Source organism: Clupea harengus, unplaced genomic scaffold (genome assembly GCF_900700415.2).
Source record: "Clupea harengus unplaced genomic scaffold, Ch_v2.0.2, whole genome shotgun sequence".
Taxonomy (NCBI): domain Eukaryota; kingdom Metazoa; phylum Chordata; class Actinopteri; order Clupeiformes; family Clupeidae; genus Clupea; species Clupea harengus.
Window position 1 is genome coordinate 102501 of NW_024879592.1, and position 20039 is coordinate 122539.

The 20039-nt window shown below is 42.9% G+C and overlaps 2 protein-coding genes across 3 annotated transcripts in view; both read left to right on the forward strand.

The window, feature by feature from the left end:
* The window catches only part of LOC122128535 (neuronal PAS domain-containing protein 2-like), a 31415-nt gene extending 29904 nt beyond the window's left edge, over positions 1-1511 (forward strand). The window contains 1 exon segment of the mRNA XM_042704160.1: positions 1022-1511. Coding sequence (XP_042560094.1) covers positions 1022-1231 — 210 coding nt within the window. The 3' untranslated portion in view covers positions 1232-1511.
* Positions 1512-6382: 4871 nt separating this feature from the next.
* Positions 6383-15754, forward strand: LOC122129118 (RPA-related protein RADX-like). Of its 2 annotated transcripts, none has more exons than XM_042704161.1 (15): positions 6383-7471; positions 7558-7700; positions 7936-8125; positions 8376-8478; positions 8912-9012; positions 9335-9454; positions 9949-10044; positions 10818-10985; positions 11794-11957; positions 12277-12422; positions 12715-12762; positions 13137-13261; positions 13467-13754; positions 14762-14944; positions 15227-15754. In XM_042704161.1, the coding sequence occupies exons 1-15, from the start codon at positions 6868-6870 to the stop codon at positions 15379-15381; spliced, it is 2634 nt and encodes an 877-aa protein (XP_042560095.1). In that variant the 5' UTR covers positions 6383-6867; the 3' UTR covers positions 15382-15754. The 2 variants fall into 2 exon arrangements, with proteins under 2 accessions (XP_042560095.1, XP_042560096.1); XM_042704162.1 differs by having other exon boundaries at positions 11797-11957; positions 15227-15752.
* The last annotated feature ends 4285 nt before the right edge of the window (positions 15755-20039 follow it).

Genomic DNA, 20039 nt, shown 5'->3' on the forward strand with positions numbered 1-20039 from the left:
CAAACATGGATTATTCACATTAACGTGTGCGTGTCATAATACTGGTTTGTGGCATTGTATTGCCTGAAGTCTTCAGTCTATGTGCCACTATGCGCTAATTTATCTGTTAACAGGGCATATGGGCTAATATTCCATGCCTTTCATTGTCGATGATAGAAACAGAATTAGATATTAGTAGCCTACTTGTTTATGAAGGCGTGGGCCATGACCGCCTACATCGCTCCTGACCCCCAGACAGCAAACCACACTTACGAAAACATCTCTTCTACATCATCCCTCTGGCACTCTGACGCATAAATGATGGACCTTTATTATGGAGTGTGTGTGGGGTAGAGAGAAGTACAGAGAGCCAGAGAAAGAGAGGAGAGTCTTTGTGTGGGGGATGCTGATTATTTTGCCCCTGTCCACTTATGTTGAAACCCCTCTCGTAAAAGCTCTCTGAAGGAGATCTAACACACCAGGAAATCAAAAGCACTGTCACCTCCGAGTTTAGTGATGTGGAGCATGACGGAAAAACAAAACAAAACACACAAAGGAAAAAAATACACAAAGGGCTTTTCTCAAAGGTAGTCCAGACAACTCCGAGAGAAGAGTGTTAATGGAAATGAGTCTGTTTATGTGTAAGAGCATTCGGGAGAGATCATCACTGACACATCAGAGCTTCACAGACCACAACAGAGATGGAGGAGAATGTCAAAGTAGTGAAAGAGGTGCTGCTAGTTCCAGCACAATTGATTGTGTCTGCTTTGTGGGAGTAATAATAATGATAGGAGTAATAATACTAGGAGTAATAATATGCCACTGCTAGTTGTATTACTGTTACCTGTTAATGTTATTTATCTATTATCTATAGGTTGTCGTATTAATAGTGTAATGAAGAAGCACTAATGAGCCAACCAGTCCTTCCACAACAACCATATAGATGAATAGCAGGTTATATTATGAGACACATGTGAAATACGTCCTGAAGTATTTCTCGTATATGACGTGGCCTTTTCTCTGTCTCCTCGTCTCTCCACAGATGCAGCCCCAAGGTCTCTTACACAGTGGCCAAGCTCAGGCCTTCTTCCACACCACTAACGTCCCACAACAAGGTGCCGTGAGCTACATCCAGCAACAGCCACAGCAACAGCAGCAGCAGCAGCAGCAACAACAACAACAACAACAACAACACCATTCCCAGACTCAAGCAGGCAGCCTATCAGACTTCAGGAACTTGCTCCAGAGGTAGCCACGCCTCCTGGGGAAGGAGGGGCTTAAGACTGCATGGAGCACTCAGCCAGGAGTGAGGGGTGAAGGGTGAAGGAATGCTGGCAAAACAAAAACAAAACAAACTAAATGAGTCGAGAAGACGTGTTGGACTCTACTCCGTAGAGGATAAAGACAAACGTGCTGTCCCTTACAACAAACCGATGTCATGAGGAAGCCAAAGTCCAGTTGTTTCCACGGTGTTGCCCTGTGACCTGAGAGACTCATCCCCTGGATGCCCTTTTGCCCTGTGTTGTCAAGGATGCAGGGGGGGAGGGGGGGGGGGGGGGGCTGCCACACTCGCAGGCTTCATGGCTGCTCCATGCAAAGGATCTTGGAGATGGGTGTGGCTTGCTTTGCAGGTGTGCAGAGGGTGGTGCTTCTTGTTTTCTGGTGCTCCGGGTGGGGTTTGGGGGGGGGGGGGGGGGGGGGACAGTGAGAGAGCGTAGACTCCTCTCTGATGCTGATGTTTGACAGAAAGGCAAAACTCAAGCCTAAGAAGAAAGAAAAGGAAACAATGATAGGAGAGCGATGGCAACATCAAGATGTCACTTTTAAAGAAACAAACAAAGAATCAAATGTTTGGTTTGGTTTGGTTGATTGTACGGATCGCGAACTTGCACAGAAAGGAGATGAGACAGATCACATGACGGCTATTAATCACACCCCATTACAGCATTAGAAAATCCCCTAGTTCTCATCTGCACAGATGCAAAGTCACACGCCAACACAAATCAGATCACTGCCAGCCCTGTCTACCCCTTAGCAGACCTGACAGACTCCACTCCAGTCTAGACAATCAGTTGTGAGGAAGAGAGATGAGGAAGAGGAATCCCCACCCTTACTATTTGCCTTGGGTCATCTATCATGTTCCATCACTGCCCCTGGAAATGTTGCAGTAAAACACATCACTGAGGTGTCATCTATAGGATCGTCTATAGGTCAAAGAGAGATGCATTTGCAGCCTACACTCAAACCAGGTTCCAGGTAACCTGGAAACAAGTCATAGGAAACATTTTGTCTCCAAATTATGGGATGAGATTGAATTATGGGATGAGATTGCCATTTCCCATTCCAGTCCTTGTTACCCTGGATTGCAGTGCGTGGCCTGTCACTTCAAACAAAACATGAAGCACACAACATACACGCAACTAGGGATGCACCGATACCAGTACCTGGCGACATCCTCGTACCCATAAATATTCCCTGATACCACTACATGGCAACATTTACGTTAAACTCAAGGCTGCGGTCAGGAGGGATTCTGTCATTTGTTGCTGCCCTATCAGAGTTGCCTACTGGAAACAGCTAGTAGCAGTGGGGAAGTACTCACCCCTCGTACTCACTCTGAGGGTATCTGGGGCATCGATGCATCCCTACAAGCAACTGCCCAACAAACAGGAAAACAAAATAGTGAGGCTCCTTGACGACATGATTTATTTACAAACATGTCTCCACAAGACAGCTTTTCAAATGGTCCCTTTATTCATATTCAAGCATAGAAAACGATCAGCTTGTGTGGATGATGATGATGATGCACACACTGTAGGCGCAAGGCCAGGTGCAGTGCAGAATATCATACAACACCTCTGCAGTTTTTTTTCTGGTGGTTTGAATGCAACTCTCTCAGTATTACACGATTATAATGCTATAGTTATTATTGATAATGTATGACTCAAACTTACATTGAGACTGGAAGCACATTCATCATTATTTGTACGAGCTTATTTAACGTACTCTTTCGGAATTGTTGGGATGCACCATTTCTGGGTGCGTGTGTGTGTGTGTGCGTTCGTGCGTGTGTGTGTGTGTGTGTGCGTGCGTGCGTGCGTGCGTGCGTGCGTGCGTGCGTGTGTGTGTGTGTGTGTGTTTTTGTGTTTGTGGGATCAGGATTTGAATATGCTCCCTTTCTGCTGTCAAGGAACAAGCCAGGTTAACTAAATCAGAGACAATTGATGTAAATGACAATCACAGAATTTCATTTTTATACACTTCTACACACTTCTACACACTTCTACACACAGTGGCACTTTTTAGGCATCCAGCCAGTCTGGAAAAGCATTATTTCCAGAAACACTCTGACATGTCACTGAAGACTATTCTGTCAATGGAAATGTGTAAACCTTTAACCAATCCACTTATTGAGTGTGCCCCCATGTATTCAAGCTGAAAAAATATAGGCTTTAACTTTGTAAACTGTTGACTGAGCCAACAGATACATGTAGGACCTATGTCTCTTTAAAGCTGAACACTTTTAAAGTGTATAGCGTCCCAAAACAGAGGTTTTGTCCCAAAATGGCACTCTGGATTCAGCAGCCTTGGTTGGCCACACTGTAAAGTTTTAGAAACGTTTTGACAGAAAGGTGGACAAACAAATGGGATTTGACTAGAGGAAAGGAAAGGAATGTCAAGACAAAGGAATAAGCGTCTTTAGCGTCACACTTCAGATGACCGGTGCTGCTCTTTGTGAAAAAAAAATTGAAAAGAAGAAAAAAAAAAAACCTAAACATAATAGCAACGACAGCAAAAAAAAAAAAAAAAACACTAAAAGATTCACAGTATGTGCCGTTTGACCCTTTATTATGTGCAATGTCAGTTTCAAAATGAATGTTTAATTTCTACTTTTTTGAAGTAATGTCTTATAGGTTTCTGTGTATTGACATACTAAGAGCGAGATCCGTGGTAGTATACAACCGATGTACTGTGTAAATTAAATGGAAAGTATTTTTGTATGGAAAAAAAGGTATCCTTTACATTCCTTTGACAATGGGTGGGACAGTGTAGTGTAAACGTTACGCAAACCACATGACGGCTGGCTGAGCATGGGCAGTTCAGTTCCAGCCACATCTCTCATGGCTTCCCCTCTCTCTTCCGAACACCTGCAGACATGTCCCCAGAACATGACTCTAAAAACAACGCTATGGTTTCTCCTTGAAGCCTTTCGGGGGGTGCTGTTTTCAAAAGCATTCCACATGGACATAGTTGATAGGTCATGTGTTGAGAGACTTCACTTTGGACATAGTTGATAGGTCATGTGTTGAGAGACTTCACTTTGCAAGTCGATAGCCAGCGGTATTGCAAAATATCTGTTGGTCATATGGTTTATTCGGGTCAGACAAATTCCTGTAGCCAATACAATGCAATCTAGTGACCAAATGAACAAAAACACGATATATTTTCCAACGTCAGATGCTTCAACACTTGATCATTAACAAATTCATCTCAGTCATCAATATTACTCGTCGTCAAAAACGCAATTTCAGACTAGCTGACACATCACAACAATGCAGATGAAAAACTGCACTGCTCTGTGCATGTTCTTGGGGCAGATATGTGTCTGAATCTTAAGGTCAATTTAAAAGCTTAAATTGGACAATTTGGGCAAGAAAGCACTCCCAAAACAATATCTGATCAGGTGATGACAGATCAACCAAACTTGAATAGGACTTGGAGAAATAAAGAACAAAATTCTTGGTGACATTCTTCATCAATCTTTGTGCTTTCGAGAGGGCTGATGTTTGCATGTTTGTCACCCAACTGTATTCTCTGAATCGCCGCGGAGTAGGTCCCCTTCTTACTCTTGCCGCACAAACCTTTCACGGCTCTTCACTTTGGCCTTGTGTCTCTGATCAGCAGCACTGTGGATTCAGTTCACTTTTGTAAAATTGTATTTTTGCTGTGAGCTAAAACTCTTCGTTTGACACTGGCACCTCCGTGATCTGCAAAACATCTCAGGTCTGCCTATAGCACCTAGTCAGTTTGTGTTCTCTATACATCTACATGCAGACATATTTTGAATTCACTGACCATAACTGTTTCTTGGTTAAAGAAACACAAGTGAATGAAAATACAGTGAGTGTTCGGTTCCCTTTTACAAACCTTCAACGACTGAGAGTGTTTAAATTGTGTCAATGACAGAAACCTTTCATTTGGATATCTGTTTCTGTGTTGTATCACTGAATTTCAGTTCTCCAGAGTTGCCCTCATTTCCCCTACTTCATCAACTGATTTCAGTCTTCTGTATAAAGGAACGTTTTTTTGTGGTGTGCATTTGGTTTTGTGTAAAAAAAAAAAAAAAAGCTCCCTGTCTATCTATGCTACTTGTGTTTGTCAGTTGTGATGGCTTTAGCATTATAAATGCAATGGTACTGATTCCTCTCTCTCTCTCTCTCTCTCTCTCTCTCTCTCTCTCTCTCTCTCTCTCTCTTTCTCTTTATACCTCTCTTAAAACACCTCTTTGTGAAATGGTTGTGTGGAGCTGCACTCTTTTGTTCTTTTGTCTTTATTTTTCACACTCTGTATTTGCCCCTGAATCTCCTCTACTGTTGCTTTTGTCTGTTTTCTGGTTTCTATTTTGAAGGCCTTCGGGCTCCGTGTTCTCCACTCTGCCTCTGCGATTAGAAGGGGTGATGTGACCCAGTGTTTTCAGACGGGGATTTTAATCAATGCATCCAGCAGTACCAGGGTAGAGGAAGACTAGGAAAAACAAGACCTACCCGAATGGCCATTTCTGTTCATTTGAAACAGAAGAAAAAAAACATTGAAGATATTGTAATATAGAATGTACAAAAATGTTTAGAATATATAGTTGTTTATTTTATAAGATGTCAAATAGATTGAAATACATTTATATACATTATATGATTCAAAGGTTTTAAAAAAAAAAACAGAAGTATTTTGTAACAGAATAATTATTGAAGTGTCTTACTGGGGGAGGTGAAGTCTTTCTTTTCTTTAATACAGCAGTGGGTGTTGCACAGTCAATGATATTGTATGGCTTTTCCTCTGTGTATATACCATCAAAATAAGCTTTAACATATTGTTAATATTGTTTTAAAAAGAAATTAATAAAAAGTTTACATTCTGAAACACCATGGATATTAATTCTGTGATAGTGATATTAAATTATTTTTATTCAATCTTGATAATGTGGTATATAAAAATAAATATTTTTAAAAACATCAGTTCTCTTCATTGGTGATATCTTTTGGAATAAAATAAATATGTATGTTAAATGTGCAGTGTGTAGAAGTGACAGAAGGCCCACTCATATGCCTACACACATACCGTAGATGGTTATTGTATGTTTGTGACACTAGCGATAGTATAATTTGAAGGGCAAATCTCTGCAGTTTTTTAAATTAGCAAAGACTTCTTGGGCTATTACTTTTGACCTAAAAGGTCATTCATGTAGAATGTTAGAATGTAAAACACTGTTAAAACGACATACCACCAGTAGGTGGAACCACTCAACGGCGTCCTCTTCATTTCTACGACAAAAATCACGAAGAAGGATGACGGGTTCAAAGGCGCCATTGTATGTTTTCAACTAACGATAACAACAAGAAGCAACTGAATCAGTACTTGTACGAGATTGAGAGCAGAAACTAAATGAATGAAAAGTTGTTATCTTTTGCAAACCTGTTTTCATGTTGAGAATAGGCTAGTTAACGAATTGTCACTACTAGTATTTTGAAAGCTGTACATAGGGAACGAATTGGCTAGAGATAGCTAGTTTGCTCGCTGATGTCATGAACAATATTTTGCCAGCTGTAACGTTACACAGGAAGAGATAGCTAACTTGCCCTGCTCGCTAATGTTGTATTAACATTACGCCCCATGGAGTTGACAGATCAAACTCCGTTGAGTAAGTCTAACGTTACAACGCAAAACTCTGCTCTGCTGTCAGCATTGGAGCAGTTAAAATCATCAAGGACCACTCGACAGAAAATTAACAACCCTCTTAATGTGGCGGTCATTTCTATCCAGAGGTATCTAGATCAAAGTAACGTTGGCGCTAAAACCGATAGTTGTACCGATGTTTACACGTACGATCTGACTGTGACAGATGGGGCATGGAAAGTAAAATGTAAACTTTCCACAACTCTACATTCTTTGCTGCACAGAAATATTCTTCGTAGCGGCATTGATGTTCGTATTGTGGAGTTTGCGATCATTTATGACGAGAGGAGGTTAGGTCAGAGTTTTGTGCGCATAGATAACCTCGAATGCACCTCAGAAGTGTCGGAGGTTTTTCGGTCTGCCAAAGACCTAGATGCTCTGTCAGTTTGGACAAACAACGATGCTCGAATGCTCTCCTTCATCCAAATGGACCTTCCCCTCGATGCGGGTCGGAAACATTATCTTTCGCTCTGGAATAACGAAGATCCGCATGGCACAGTCTGGACTCCAAACGATTCGCCAGTTGACGTACTCTTTGACGGTAAGCAAATATTTTGAATTCTAGAGTTGATATTTATTTGCTCTCTGAGGGCAAAGAAACTTATTTCTTGATTTTCTCTTTTGCAGTGTCAAAAATCTGCCTGGTGGCAGATCTGGAGTCTTTCTATGTCAGAGGGAAACCCCCCCGTCCACTACTTGTAAGAGTAATGCACAAATCCCGCTTGAGATACTATGGAAAACCAACCAAAAATACCGACTTTCCATTTCAGGTACTATTTCCTATTATATGTAATCCCAAATATCGAAATAGAACCAGGCTTTTGTTGTACTGCAACAGTCTTCTAAGTCTGTAGCTTTAAATCTTGCATATAGATTTTCACCCCTCAGATGTTTTTCACTGGATTATTTATATACACATCTAGTTCTGACATCAGTACATTATGTTAACAAATGCCATTTTTTTTTATGAAATGTCATATTTTTCTGCTTTCCTTTTCTGTCCAGGCCTACTTCGAAGTGGCTGACCAGAGTGGCACCATATCCATGGTTCTCTGGAATGAGCTGTGTGTGGAGTGGTACCACAGGCTCAATGTTGGAACGGAGCTCTACCTCAACCGCTACTCTCTGAAGAAAGCCTACCAACAGCGCACCCGGCCTCAAATGAACAACAGTCACATGGTCTTCCACTCCACCGGTACTGTTACTTTTTGTTCACAATCAAGACAGGTTATACCTACAGTTTCTGTAGGCTTAATACATTCCATAATACAAAATTGTTAATAGTTGAGACATTTCAAATACTGTATTACACTCTATCTTCATGTGCAGAAGTAAATAATATGCGCATCTTGTGTGTGTGTGTGTGTGTGTGTGTGTGTGTGTGTGTGTGTGTGTGTGTGTGTGTGTGTGTGTGTGTGTCCGTGTTGTGATGGGTTGCTCTACAGAGGTCAGCCTGAACCCAGAAACTGCGGTGATTTCTGTGATCCCTCCACGGAAGGTGCAGCCACAGTGGTGTCTACCTGAGGTCTCCTACCTCTTTCACACTAGGTACACACTCGAGGTCTCCTACCTCTTTCACACTAGGTACACACTCGAGGTCTCCTAACTCTTTCACACTAGGTACACACTCGAGGTCTCCTACCTCTTTCACACTAGGTACACACTCGAGGTCTCCTACCTCTTTCACACTAGGTACACACTCGAGGTCTCCTGTCTCTTTCACACTAGGTACTACACACTCGAGGTCTCCTACCTCTTTCACACTAGGTTCACACTCGTAATCAGTCATTACTGAACAGGCATGCAGTGGAGATGTAGTGCTAGAGAGAGGCTCTGTGTGTTCATGCATCACTCTGTCTGGTTTAGGAACTGCCTTTCTCTCATCTCATCTCATCTTAAACATCTATCTGAATCTGTTAAAGATGAAGAATGTTCAGCTGTACTTGCATGTTTGAGGCAGTTTCTTCCCTCTGATGTGTAGGTCCGAAATTGAGAACTTGGCTGATAAGGCTGTTGTTGATGTCATCGGCCTGGTCACCTTTGTTGGACGTACAGAGCGAGTTAGGAGCCGCGCAAACACAGGTATTGCACTTTATTGGCCATCTTTTTTTTCTATGCGAATAGAAGACGAGTTTAGTGAATTGCACATAAATGGCATAATTGTTTAGCTGTGCATATTTAAGCTATGTTTAACAAGTGTTTAAGGCTTAAATGTTGACCAAAAAAAATTACTTCAGACTAAGCACCCTTCATAAATGTGGCCGTAGCTTTTCGCTCTTGAACGCCTGTACGCAGAGAGGGGCGGTGGAGAGAGAGAGGGACATTTGTGAAGTGCTCTGGTGATTTGGTGACGGAAAGTTTCTGAGCAGGTTTCTGTGTTGTTTCTCTCCCATTCTGGTGTCAGTTCCTGAGAGGTTCTGGACGTATCGGTGGGTCCACGCCGTGGATGGAACATCAAACGCTCCCTTTATCCTTGAGATCTTCTCCACCTCACAGCCAGATATGTTCAACAGTATCCATCCAAGTAAGCGTCCTGCCTTTCTCTGCTTCTCTCTGTATTAGGGGCGACAGTGGTACAGTGGGTAGAGAAGTCGGTTAGTAATCAGAAGGTTGCTAGTTCGATTCCCTGTCGAAGTGTCCTTGAGCAAGACACTGAACCCCTAATTGCTCCTGATGTGCAGTGTGCCATCAGTGTAAATGTAAAATGTGTATACATTGTAAGTCGCACATATGTAAGTCGCTTTGGATAAAAGCGTCTGCTAAATGACTAAATGTAAATGTAAATTATCAACTGGACCTTTCATAATTCTACTGCTTTCATCCTAAACTAATCCATCATGATCTCAAAACACGGTGTTGTTCCCCTGTCTCCCTAATTTTTGACACTTGATGTCTTTTTTTTCTTGATTGCCTTCCAATTGGACCTTCCTCTGTCTTATTCTTTCACTCCCTTTTCTGTTGCCCCCTGTCTTACTCCCCCCCCCCATCTCTCTCCTCCCCCTCCCTTCCTCCTCTCAGTGGCTCTCCTAGTGTGCACCCAGATGAGAGTGTGTTGTGGCCCGGGCTCACATCGCTACTTAACGTCCAGTGCAGAGACCCAGATCTTCACCACAGGTGAGTTACGACAGTCAAGCTGTTTACCCAGGGCCAGGGTGTCCCAGCACTTCTGCTGGATAAGCACCTGATCTTCTAAGACACCTTAATCAGCTGTTTGAGACACTCTTTAATATTAGATTCACCTCTGCTGGATAAGCACCTGGTCTTCTAAGACACCTTAATCAGCTGTTTGAGGCACTCTTTAATATTAGATTCACTTCTGCTGGATAAGCACCTGGTCTTCTAAGACACCTTAATCAGCTGTTTGAGACACTCTTTAATATTAGATTCACTTCTGCTGGATAAGCACCTGGTCTTCTAAAACACCTGAATCAGCTGTATGAGACACTCTTTAATATTAGATTCACTTCTGCTGGATAAGCACCTGGTCTTCTAAAACACCTTAATCAGCTGTTTGAGACACTCTTTAATATTAGATTCACTTCTGCTGGATAAGCACCTGGTCTTCTAAAACACCTGAATCAGCTGTTTGAGACACTCTTTAATATTAGATTAACTTCTGCTGGATAAGCACCTGGTCTTCTAAGACACCTTAATCAGCTGTTTTGAGACACTCTTTGCATTAATGTGAGTTCTGTGTGTCAAGATGTTGTTGATAAGCCTTTACCATTTAGATCCCGTCTCATCAGAGTTTTTAACGTGCGTCTTGGCCAAATCAGAAATCAACAATAAATTGTTCGACCGGAACTAACTTGTACAATTGAAGCAATTTAGCTGAAGCGGAACTAACTGAGAAGCCTGAGTATCAACTGTAGTCTCTCCCACTCAAGGCTATCACAAGAACCAGCCCTACCAGTCCCAGCCCAAGGTGAAGGCCTTCATCCAGTGGGTGAAAACGCAGAGGGATAGAGACATGCTCACAAAGTGCACAGTCGGAGGGTACTACTGCTGCCCCAATCCCCAGCCCACCTTGGCCCTCAACACAGACCAGAGCTCAGGTGATAAGCCATGAGTTGGGTTTATGATAGATAGATAGATACTCAATACATTGGTGTATGGGTGTATATATAAGGGCAACTAAAATGCCCTTTAGTATTAAGGTATGCACAGTAGGGCTGAACGATTAATTGCATTTGCGATTTAATCGCGATATGATAGAACGCGATTTTCTAACCGCAACATTCGCGATTAAAAAACGTGGTCTAAAAAAAAAAAAAAAAAAAAAAAAAACATTTTTTTTTCTAAGATGGTAAATTTTGAACACAGTGTTTAAAAAGTGCATGCCTAGTGTTTATACTTAAAATTACTTTTTTTAAATTACTTAAATGCACAGTGGCAAAGCCACCTATTTGTTGTTCTTGTTTCTGTAATAAAACAGTTAAATAAAAATGTAAAATGTGGGAAAGAATATTTTACACTAAATGTATCTAATTGTGTTGGTCATATTTAAATCATTCATTACGTTTTGTTGGGGAAAAAAAGAGGATACAAAAAAAAATCGCATATTAAATCGCAATCGCAATATTTTGGTAAAAAATCGCAATTAGATTATTTTCCCAAATCGTTCAGCCCTAATGCACAGTATATACATTTTGATTTTTAGTTTGTTGAATGGTTTTAGTATGGCTTGATTATGTACATCATTCATAAGACAGTGGTCTGTGTGTGTGGAGCACGCACAGGAATATGTTTTGTGCGTAAGGTAGTAAAGGACATTTTGCAGCTTCCAGTAACACAGCACATTCATTTCTTTATTTAAAATAAATCCGCTAAATCAACAGCCTCAAACCAACTGTCTTGGTTTAGTAGAGCCCCAGATACTTGCTTTGGAAGACCTGAAGGGGGCGGTAGAGAGCCTTCAGTATCGTGAGCATAAGAGGGTCATCATTCAGGGTCATATCGTGGCCGTGAAGTACCATACCTGGCCAACAGGAACCACAAGGCTTACCCAGAATGCACCGCAGCAACAGGTGAGCACAGGCATTCTGCATGATGGCACAGTATGGACTCCTGACCTTGAAGTGCTGGGCATGGCCTAAAGAGTAAAGGTCACAGGTCATGTCCTTAAGGCCAGCCAGTTATTGTGCTGCCCTCGTTTCTTTATTTGTTTCCTGGTACTGCATCACGAAGAGTAACAATGCCTTGTTTTTTCTTTTCAGTCACAAGTCAAGGCAATGTGTGGAAACTTCTCAAAATGTAGCTAGATGATGATATCTGCCAAGAATGCAATTTAATCGTATTGAACTTGGCGGTTTGCTGAGTTTGTCGTTGGTGTTTCCCCTACTTAAGGTTGAAGCATCAGTGGGTGTGGCTTCCACCAGTTTGGCCCCGGCTGTGGAATCAGAGGGCCCTCAGACGGGTAGAGACACCCCCGTCTCCTCTGACAGCAGCTCCAGTGCACCCCGCAAACGCAAAACAGCACTGCCCCTCAAAAGGTGTGTGTGTGTGTCGTGTGTGTGTGTGTGTGTGTGTGTGTGTTGTGTGTGTGTGTGTGTGTGTCGTGTGTGTGTGTGTGTGTGTGTGTGTGACAAAATTGGGCAGGGGGTTGTTCTGTTTGGTCCACCCTTGCAGACAGTGATGGGTGGATGTTGGGGACATAAACAGAGAGAGAGAAAAATAAGGGACCCTTGCGTTCTTTAGATGTAAACGGACCAAACGAATGTGTCATTGTGTGTCTGATGCGTGGCGCCTACTGCTGTCAGACTCTTCTGATCTGTTGTGTCGTAGGCAGATGAAACGCCACTACATGACCAGGGCTCAAGCGTTGTCACGGAGGTGAGTGGGAGGACTCTTGTCTGAGGACATGGAGAACAACTTTTGGATGATATCATGTGTGTCTGTATGTCTGTCTGTGTGTGTGTGTGTGTGTGTCTGTGTTTATCTTCCCTGTTGCCCCCCTTAGGGTTGGGAATATAATCTTAAATGTTATAGTCAGTTTTGTATACTGATATTTAATGATTTAGGATTCCAAGTACTGTGATCCAGTGTGTATTATTGCCTTTTCTAATGCTTACTTCACCAACTATGCTATAATAGGTTTATATTCAATTCTGGAAAACAGCGGCAGAGAATCATGCTGTCCTGCAGTCCAGAGTATTGACTAGACTTTTGTTTTTCCATTGCATCCCTCTCATCTACGTCCTGTTTAGAGAAAGTCCCATCGATGAGCCACCAGAAGATGAAGAGGTAAGTGAGGAGGAGGAGGAGGAGGAAGAGGAAGCGCCTGAACAACACGAGCAGCCGTCAGAGCAAACCAGTCAGCCAGCAGCCACAGGTGAACATTTCAGTGTTGCTCATTATTATTTATTTTCTGCTGTAAAGGTCAGTTATTTTGCATTTGCAGAGGAGCCTACTATTAAAATCAGTATATTTGGCATATTTGGCATACGATTAAACACATTTGTGTTTCTGGATTTCTGCTTGTTACCCCCCTTCACTCTCTCCTGTTTTGTTTTGTTTGTGTTTGTCTGTATGAACAGGGACCGGTCCCCAGGGTAGCGCAGAGCAGTCTTCTGTCGACTCCCCAGATGCATCCTGGGAGAGCAGCCTGTCCCCTCTGTCCACCCTGCGTGTAAGTTTCCACCTGCGTGCCTCTGGAGGTCTGCACCGGGAGAGCGTGGCGGAAGGCTTCTGCTTCGACGACCAGGAGCTGCACCTGCGCCAGATCAACCTGCACCCGTCCCGCTGGAGCCCCGAGCTCTACCCGCCGCAGCACGCCACCCACCCAGCCGCGGCCTGCGACGGCTACTACACCCTCACCATACTGGGTAAGAGACGCGGCTGTAGGACTACTCCAACCCATGAAACGTGTGATTGCTGCTTCACCCAAAGCATACACGGTAAGGAGTGAATGAGTGGCCCTGAAGGGGATGAAGAAAGTGGACAGACACAGTGTCTTCTGAAAGTGAACGGACACAGTGTCTTCTGAAAGTGCAAAGACACAGTGTCTTCTGAAAGTGAACAGACACAGTGTCTTGTGAAAGTGAACAGACACAGTGTCTTCTGACAGTGAACAGATACAGTGTCTTCTGAAAGTGCGCAGACACAGTGTCTTCTGAAAGTGCGCAGACACAGTGTCTTCTGAAAGTGGACAGACACAGTGTCTTCTGAAAGTGCACAGACACAGTGTCTTCTGAAAGTGCACAGACACAGTGTCTTCTGAAAGTGCACAGACACAGTGTCTTGTGAAAGTGCACAGACACAGTGTCTTGTGAAAGTGCACAGACACAGTGTCTTGTGAAAGTGCACAGACACAGTGTCTTGTGAAAGTGCACAGACACAGTGTCTTGTGAAAGTGCACAGACACAGTGTCTTGTGAAAGTGCACAGACACAGTGTCTTCTGAAAGTGGACAGACACAGTGTCTTCTGAAAGTGAACAGATACAGTGTCTTCTGAAAGTGAACAGACACAGTGTCTTGTGAAAGTGCACAGACACAGTGTCTTGTGAAAGTGCACAGACACAGTGTCTTCTGAAATGGCCAGCATTGTAGGAAACATAGGGTGCAACACTGCTTATGGGCTTTCATAAGAAAAAAGTGCAGTTCAGCAAAGTCAAATAATGCCCATCATTATCCATTCATCTGCCTTTGAGGAAAATGTAAAAGTATCTTTTAGAGAGAGAACTCAGAGACAGTAGCTTAGGAAACCTTCAGCTTAGTAAAGTACACCGCTGCCACTGAGTGGTCCAGAAAAATTCACTCGTTTTTTTTTTTTCCTTAGTTGGAATTGTTGATTTAAATACTTTAAATTTGACCTCTCTTCCTTGTATTTTAGGGCTGAATCAGCAGGTGGCAGTAGATGCCCTGTTTATGCCCGTTTGGTCCTCAAAAGACCCCCGGGCAGCCAGCATGTCCTGGAGTCTCCATGACAACAGCCTCCTGTCATGCCTCATGTCAGGTCACTTCTGCCCTCCTCCGAACACTTCTGGATCAACAGACACCCCACGCCCCACCCCAGGTAAGGGCAGTTTTGGGTGGGGAGCTGTGTGTGTGTGTGTGTGTGTGCGTGCGCGTGTGTGTATGTATGCGCGTGTGTGCTCACGGTTGTCTATGGTATTGTTATCATAAGCTTTTATTTTATGTACGTTTTAGTGTTGATGTCATGTTGATTTTGTTGATGTTGATTTTGTGGATATTGATAATGTTGATTTTGTTGACATTGATAATGTTGATATGAATGTGCTTCTTCATGTTAATGGCCTATCTTCATGCGTGTCTGGTTTGTTCTGTTCCTGTGCAGAGGAGGTGATGAGCTCGGTGGCTTCGCTTGAACAGGAGCACATGGTGTGTGTGCTGGACATCTGTCTCCTAGGAGACGGGAAAGCGGAGGTGATATGCTCCAGGGTCTTCAGAACCAGGGACCTCATCACATCACAGACCAGCAGTGCCCAGTAGAATGCACTGACTCATTTTTAGTGGGTATATGAAGACTTGTGAATTTAATAATGTGAATCACAACCTGATTATTTTTAAACGTTAAATTTAGGAATGTATGTAAATTTATATGTGTGTGCCGATCTGTTGTATTTTTATACTTGTACTTAAATATACAAATAATATTTTTTTTGTGTGTTCATTTATTAGTTATGCCCTAATAGGCAAAAATGATATGCTGATAAATGATAACTGCTCAGACACTCTTAACTCTTAAGGCTTTTCAGTACCCTGGGTGCATAGGAAAGGAACAGTGCTCAATAAATCCATCTTCAGTAGTCCTTAACAGCAGTCCATGTTCAGGTGGATACGGTGTGTTGGTATTAGACCTGAAGATGCTGAACACTATGAACTAGTGCTGTACAGTAGTCTGGAACAACCTTAAAAACAATGAACGCCCTCCTACGCTGTATTTGGGCATTCTTTTGCATATTGTCCATATCATCTGCACCTAATACATTACTGAGGCTCAAAGTGGATACGTTGGAAGTCCTATCCTCTTGCAGTCTTTAGGATGTAGGCCAGTGTGAGTCACCAGGGTATAGGTCTGACTTGTCTATTAGCACAAGCGCAGTGAGGTCCAACTCATTGCATCTCATTGCCTCTAGCTTTTGGGCTGCATCTCCTCCTTAGGAGCCGTATGCAGTCTCACCTCTGTGCCAGCAGATGGACCAACTGTCTCATTTCCCAATCACTGGGGAGGAACTGTTGATTATGGCATCGTGCCAGTGTGTCAGAAGTGACTGTGCCGCCATCCTACTCGTAAATCCTCTCCTATATGAGCTTGAAGCAGCTGTTGTGTTTTGTTTCCCCGGTAACCTAAGCTCAGCAAGATGGACGCCGAAGCTGAAGTCAAAGCAGCTCAAACTGACACCGGCCAAAGTGTTTCATTGTTTGATAGATGACTGGAAGTCTGTAGTAGACTCTTTAAAATTGGCCATGCAAACTGAGAGTTACTCAAAAACAGCATTGCATTGTTGAAAGTAACCCAGTTTATGTGCTCTAGTGCTCCTGAATAACTGAATTTCACGGAGCACCATATCAACATAGATCCTGTCTGGTCTTAATGGTGGTTTTACATGTTAATGGTTTTCATAATGATTGGTGTCATTCTCAGTTTTTATTCTGCTGCTTTCATCTGGCCACCCGTGCGTTTAGAATGAGTGTGCCGACCAGACTTACAGAAATCCGGCTTTCAAAGTAAATAGCTCATTCTTTTCTGTAATTATCAAGTCAGGCTGGATTAGCTCTGCCATCACTTTCCCTCTACTGTGACCTATAAACTTAATCCCCTCTGCTACAGTCATAGCTTCTCCGGATATTTCTCCCAGGGGAAAGAGGATTTACCAATACCAAGGGAGGCATTAAAACATGATTTGGCAATATTTGCCTGGGGAATTGGTGTCTGGAACAATGTCATTTAAATGTTCCTGTCTCGTTTGGGACAGATCACTCAGAATCTTCACAGCTAGACCTGTAATCAGTGTTAGTCCCACCCTTACAACAGCTGAGTCCACATGAAAACATACTCTCATATACCATCAGTGAAGACCTACATAGTCGTTCAATCTCACCCTCCGTTTTCTTTTCAGCTACTCTCGCGCACACATGCAAATGTAAGCATAAAGCACACAGGCACAATAGTTAAAACCAATTCAGTTCTATGGGCGAGGGCTTTAAATACAAATTTGTAGCGACAGAGAGCACACTCACATTGATGGCCCACTGTGTTGATCAGTGTAATTAACCTTCATTAGACCCCAAATGAACTTATGATCGATGCAGCATTCCCATGGGACTAATAGGATTTCCTTTTCAGGCCAACTGAAGCCAGTGAAGCTTAACCAGACAAAATGTTCTGATGGCTAGACAGATGGGCAGATGAAGTCCTACGCGCCAGTTTTCCGCTAATGTCGTAGCAAGGTGCGCCAAAAATAACATGTCTTATCTAAGAACAACGTAGGCCAAATGGCCAAACCCGGTTTCTCACTGCTGCAGGATGACAAGTTGCACTTCATTGACTTTTGCATATGTATTCGGGGGTAAATTATGGGCGAAGTGCAAGGGGCGATTTATCCTACGTATCCCGTTGTATGACTGAAAACTGCGGGAGACATCTCGTCTGTTTTGACGTGAAACTTTTTCTGCCTTTTAAAAGCTGGTGTAAACCAGATAGCTATATCGATATGTGAATCGGAGAAATTTCCACAAACAATGGAAGCAGTATTCTGGCCTCCTGTTTTGCTCATTTGTACCATGTTAAAAGCAACCTATACTTGTGTTTGCTTCTTTGTCCTTCCGTTGATTTTTTTCCCACTGAATCAAATAGTCCGAGTATTTTTGTTGTTGTTTTTTTGAGTGGTGTAGAACTAGTGCCCTGTATTATTTGTTTGTTTGCTGACATATTATTAGCACGTACCGTATATATATTTCCTGATCGCTAAACTTTTGATTCCTTTTGATGTCGGTCGGCGGTTCTCTGATTCCATTCTGGTGATTGAATGAAACTTCAGTTGTGGGTGTCGCTAATTAGAGGGTGGTGGCATCCGTTGATTACACGATCAGATGCAGGTTTAGTACACTCGTTGTAAAATGAAAAGGCACAGCGTGAGTTTTCTGCCGTTTGACCAAGTCGCCGTTTACGCTGCGCTCGCTAACATACGTACATCATCTGCCCCAGAGTGTTCTAAATGCTGCCTTATTGAATCAAATGTGTTGCCTGTTAAATCCCAGCTGGTGATGAAGCTGCTCAGGTGCCATGTCAATCTTGGCAAAGCATTCAGAGTCGATAGGTTAGAAAGTTAGAGATTGGCCCGGTTTTAGGCATGAGTGAGTTATTGCTGTGAATTAAAATACATTTTTTATTTTGATATGATATTTTTATATTTTATATATATATTTTTTTTTCTTGTGATCTGAGATGTACAGTATAGCTATGTAGCTCTTCCCTCCCTGTCTCCGTTGGCAGAACAGTCTTTTGTAATGGCTATTTACTCTGTTCTATTGTTTTTGTGTTTGTGTTTTGTCATAAAACCTTGTTATTCATTTGCCACTAAATGGATATGCAGTCTGCTAATCATATAAACTGCAATGTAATGCAGTGAAAGCACCAATCTTGGCTTTAAGTCTATAGGTGTGGCTATTACCGAACACTTTACGAAGTACACTGCAATACAGTGCACTTACATCTGTTGTGCGTTCAGTCGCTGTATTAGTGTTGTCTCAAATGGAACACTGACTGACGAAAATATGCAAGCCCTTTACCCATAAATCTGTGCGCCAGCTTCCTCCGGCCAACTGGAAATTTGAAACAAAGATGGCGGACCAAACTCAGCTGACGGCCGTGTTTTGTATGTAAATGTACATCTTTTAGGCGTTTTCTCGCTTAGATTTTTTAAAGTTACCGAGAAATAGACACTGTACTATCAGATAACACAGTTATTGTAACCAGCAATAATGGTTGAAGTGATTTGCGAGGCGTCAGTCAGCCAACTTTCCAAACTGAAAAGCTGCCGAAGGGCTCCTCTTCCGCTACGTAGCCAAGATGGCGCCTGTTTAGGGCGAGTAGTGTCCATCGCTTCACACTGCATTTTTTTACCGTTTGCAGTGTGCCATCCGGGTACTTTCAGCGCCCTGAATTCTGCTGGTTCTGTCAGTGTGAACACCCTAAGCACTGAAAGTCAGTGCTTGAAGTGCACAAGTGTGCGGTACTAGACAGGGCTTATGACTCTAAACATTTTGGACACTAATTGAAGGTGCACCTGGAGACCTTGGTGAAAAAATAGTACTCATAACTGGTTGCAATAGTACATTCCAATTTTCTAGTGGTCATAGCGACACCATTCAAGCCCTTAAAGCCAGTTTTCTTCTACTCTTCCCCTCTTGGGTTGAGTTTAGACAGCACTGATCAATCACTAAATGCCTGCAGAGAGAGAGAGAGAGAGGGAAGGAAGGAGGGAGGAGAGGGAGAGAAAGCTTTTGACGTCACCGCCATGCCAACAAGTCCCCGTTGTGGGCCGATTATCTCCTCTCCCTCAAGGGACCTTAATTACGTTTCTCTCTCTCTCTCCTATCTGATATGCAGTCTGTTTTCCACTCTCTCACCCTTGCCATCTGTCTCCTCTGTCACCGCCTCCTGTCACTATCTGCACACCTGGCTGCCATTCTCTTTTGTTCTATTTAGGGGGGGAGGGGGTGTACTTATTTCTGGAGATATAAATATATCAGTGTATCTGCACTTCAGGGTCTAGTGAAGTGTATCAGTTTGGTTTTCTCTCTCTCTCTCTCTCTCAGTTTGGTCTCTGTCTCTCTCTCTCTGTCTCTTCTCTTTTTATCAGCTGTTCTCTCCCTCTGTTATCTGCTATCTCTTTCTCCCTTTCCTGAGGGCAGATCCAGCTGTGCACACTGGGCTGGAGGAGAGTGTTTCAGAAGTATTCATGCACGACGTAGAGCTGAGAAAGCCTCCATGCATGACTGCTTCAAGGACGACTTGTAATATTAATGTAAGACAGACTGCAGACAGCATGTGCTGTATATACAGTATGTGTGTATGTATGGTGCTGACGTTTCCTGAGTGCTGATTCCTGAACCCTCACTCTCCCCATTATGTAAGCATGCAT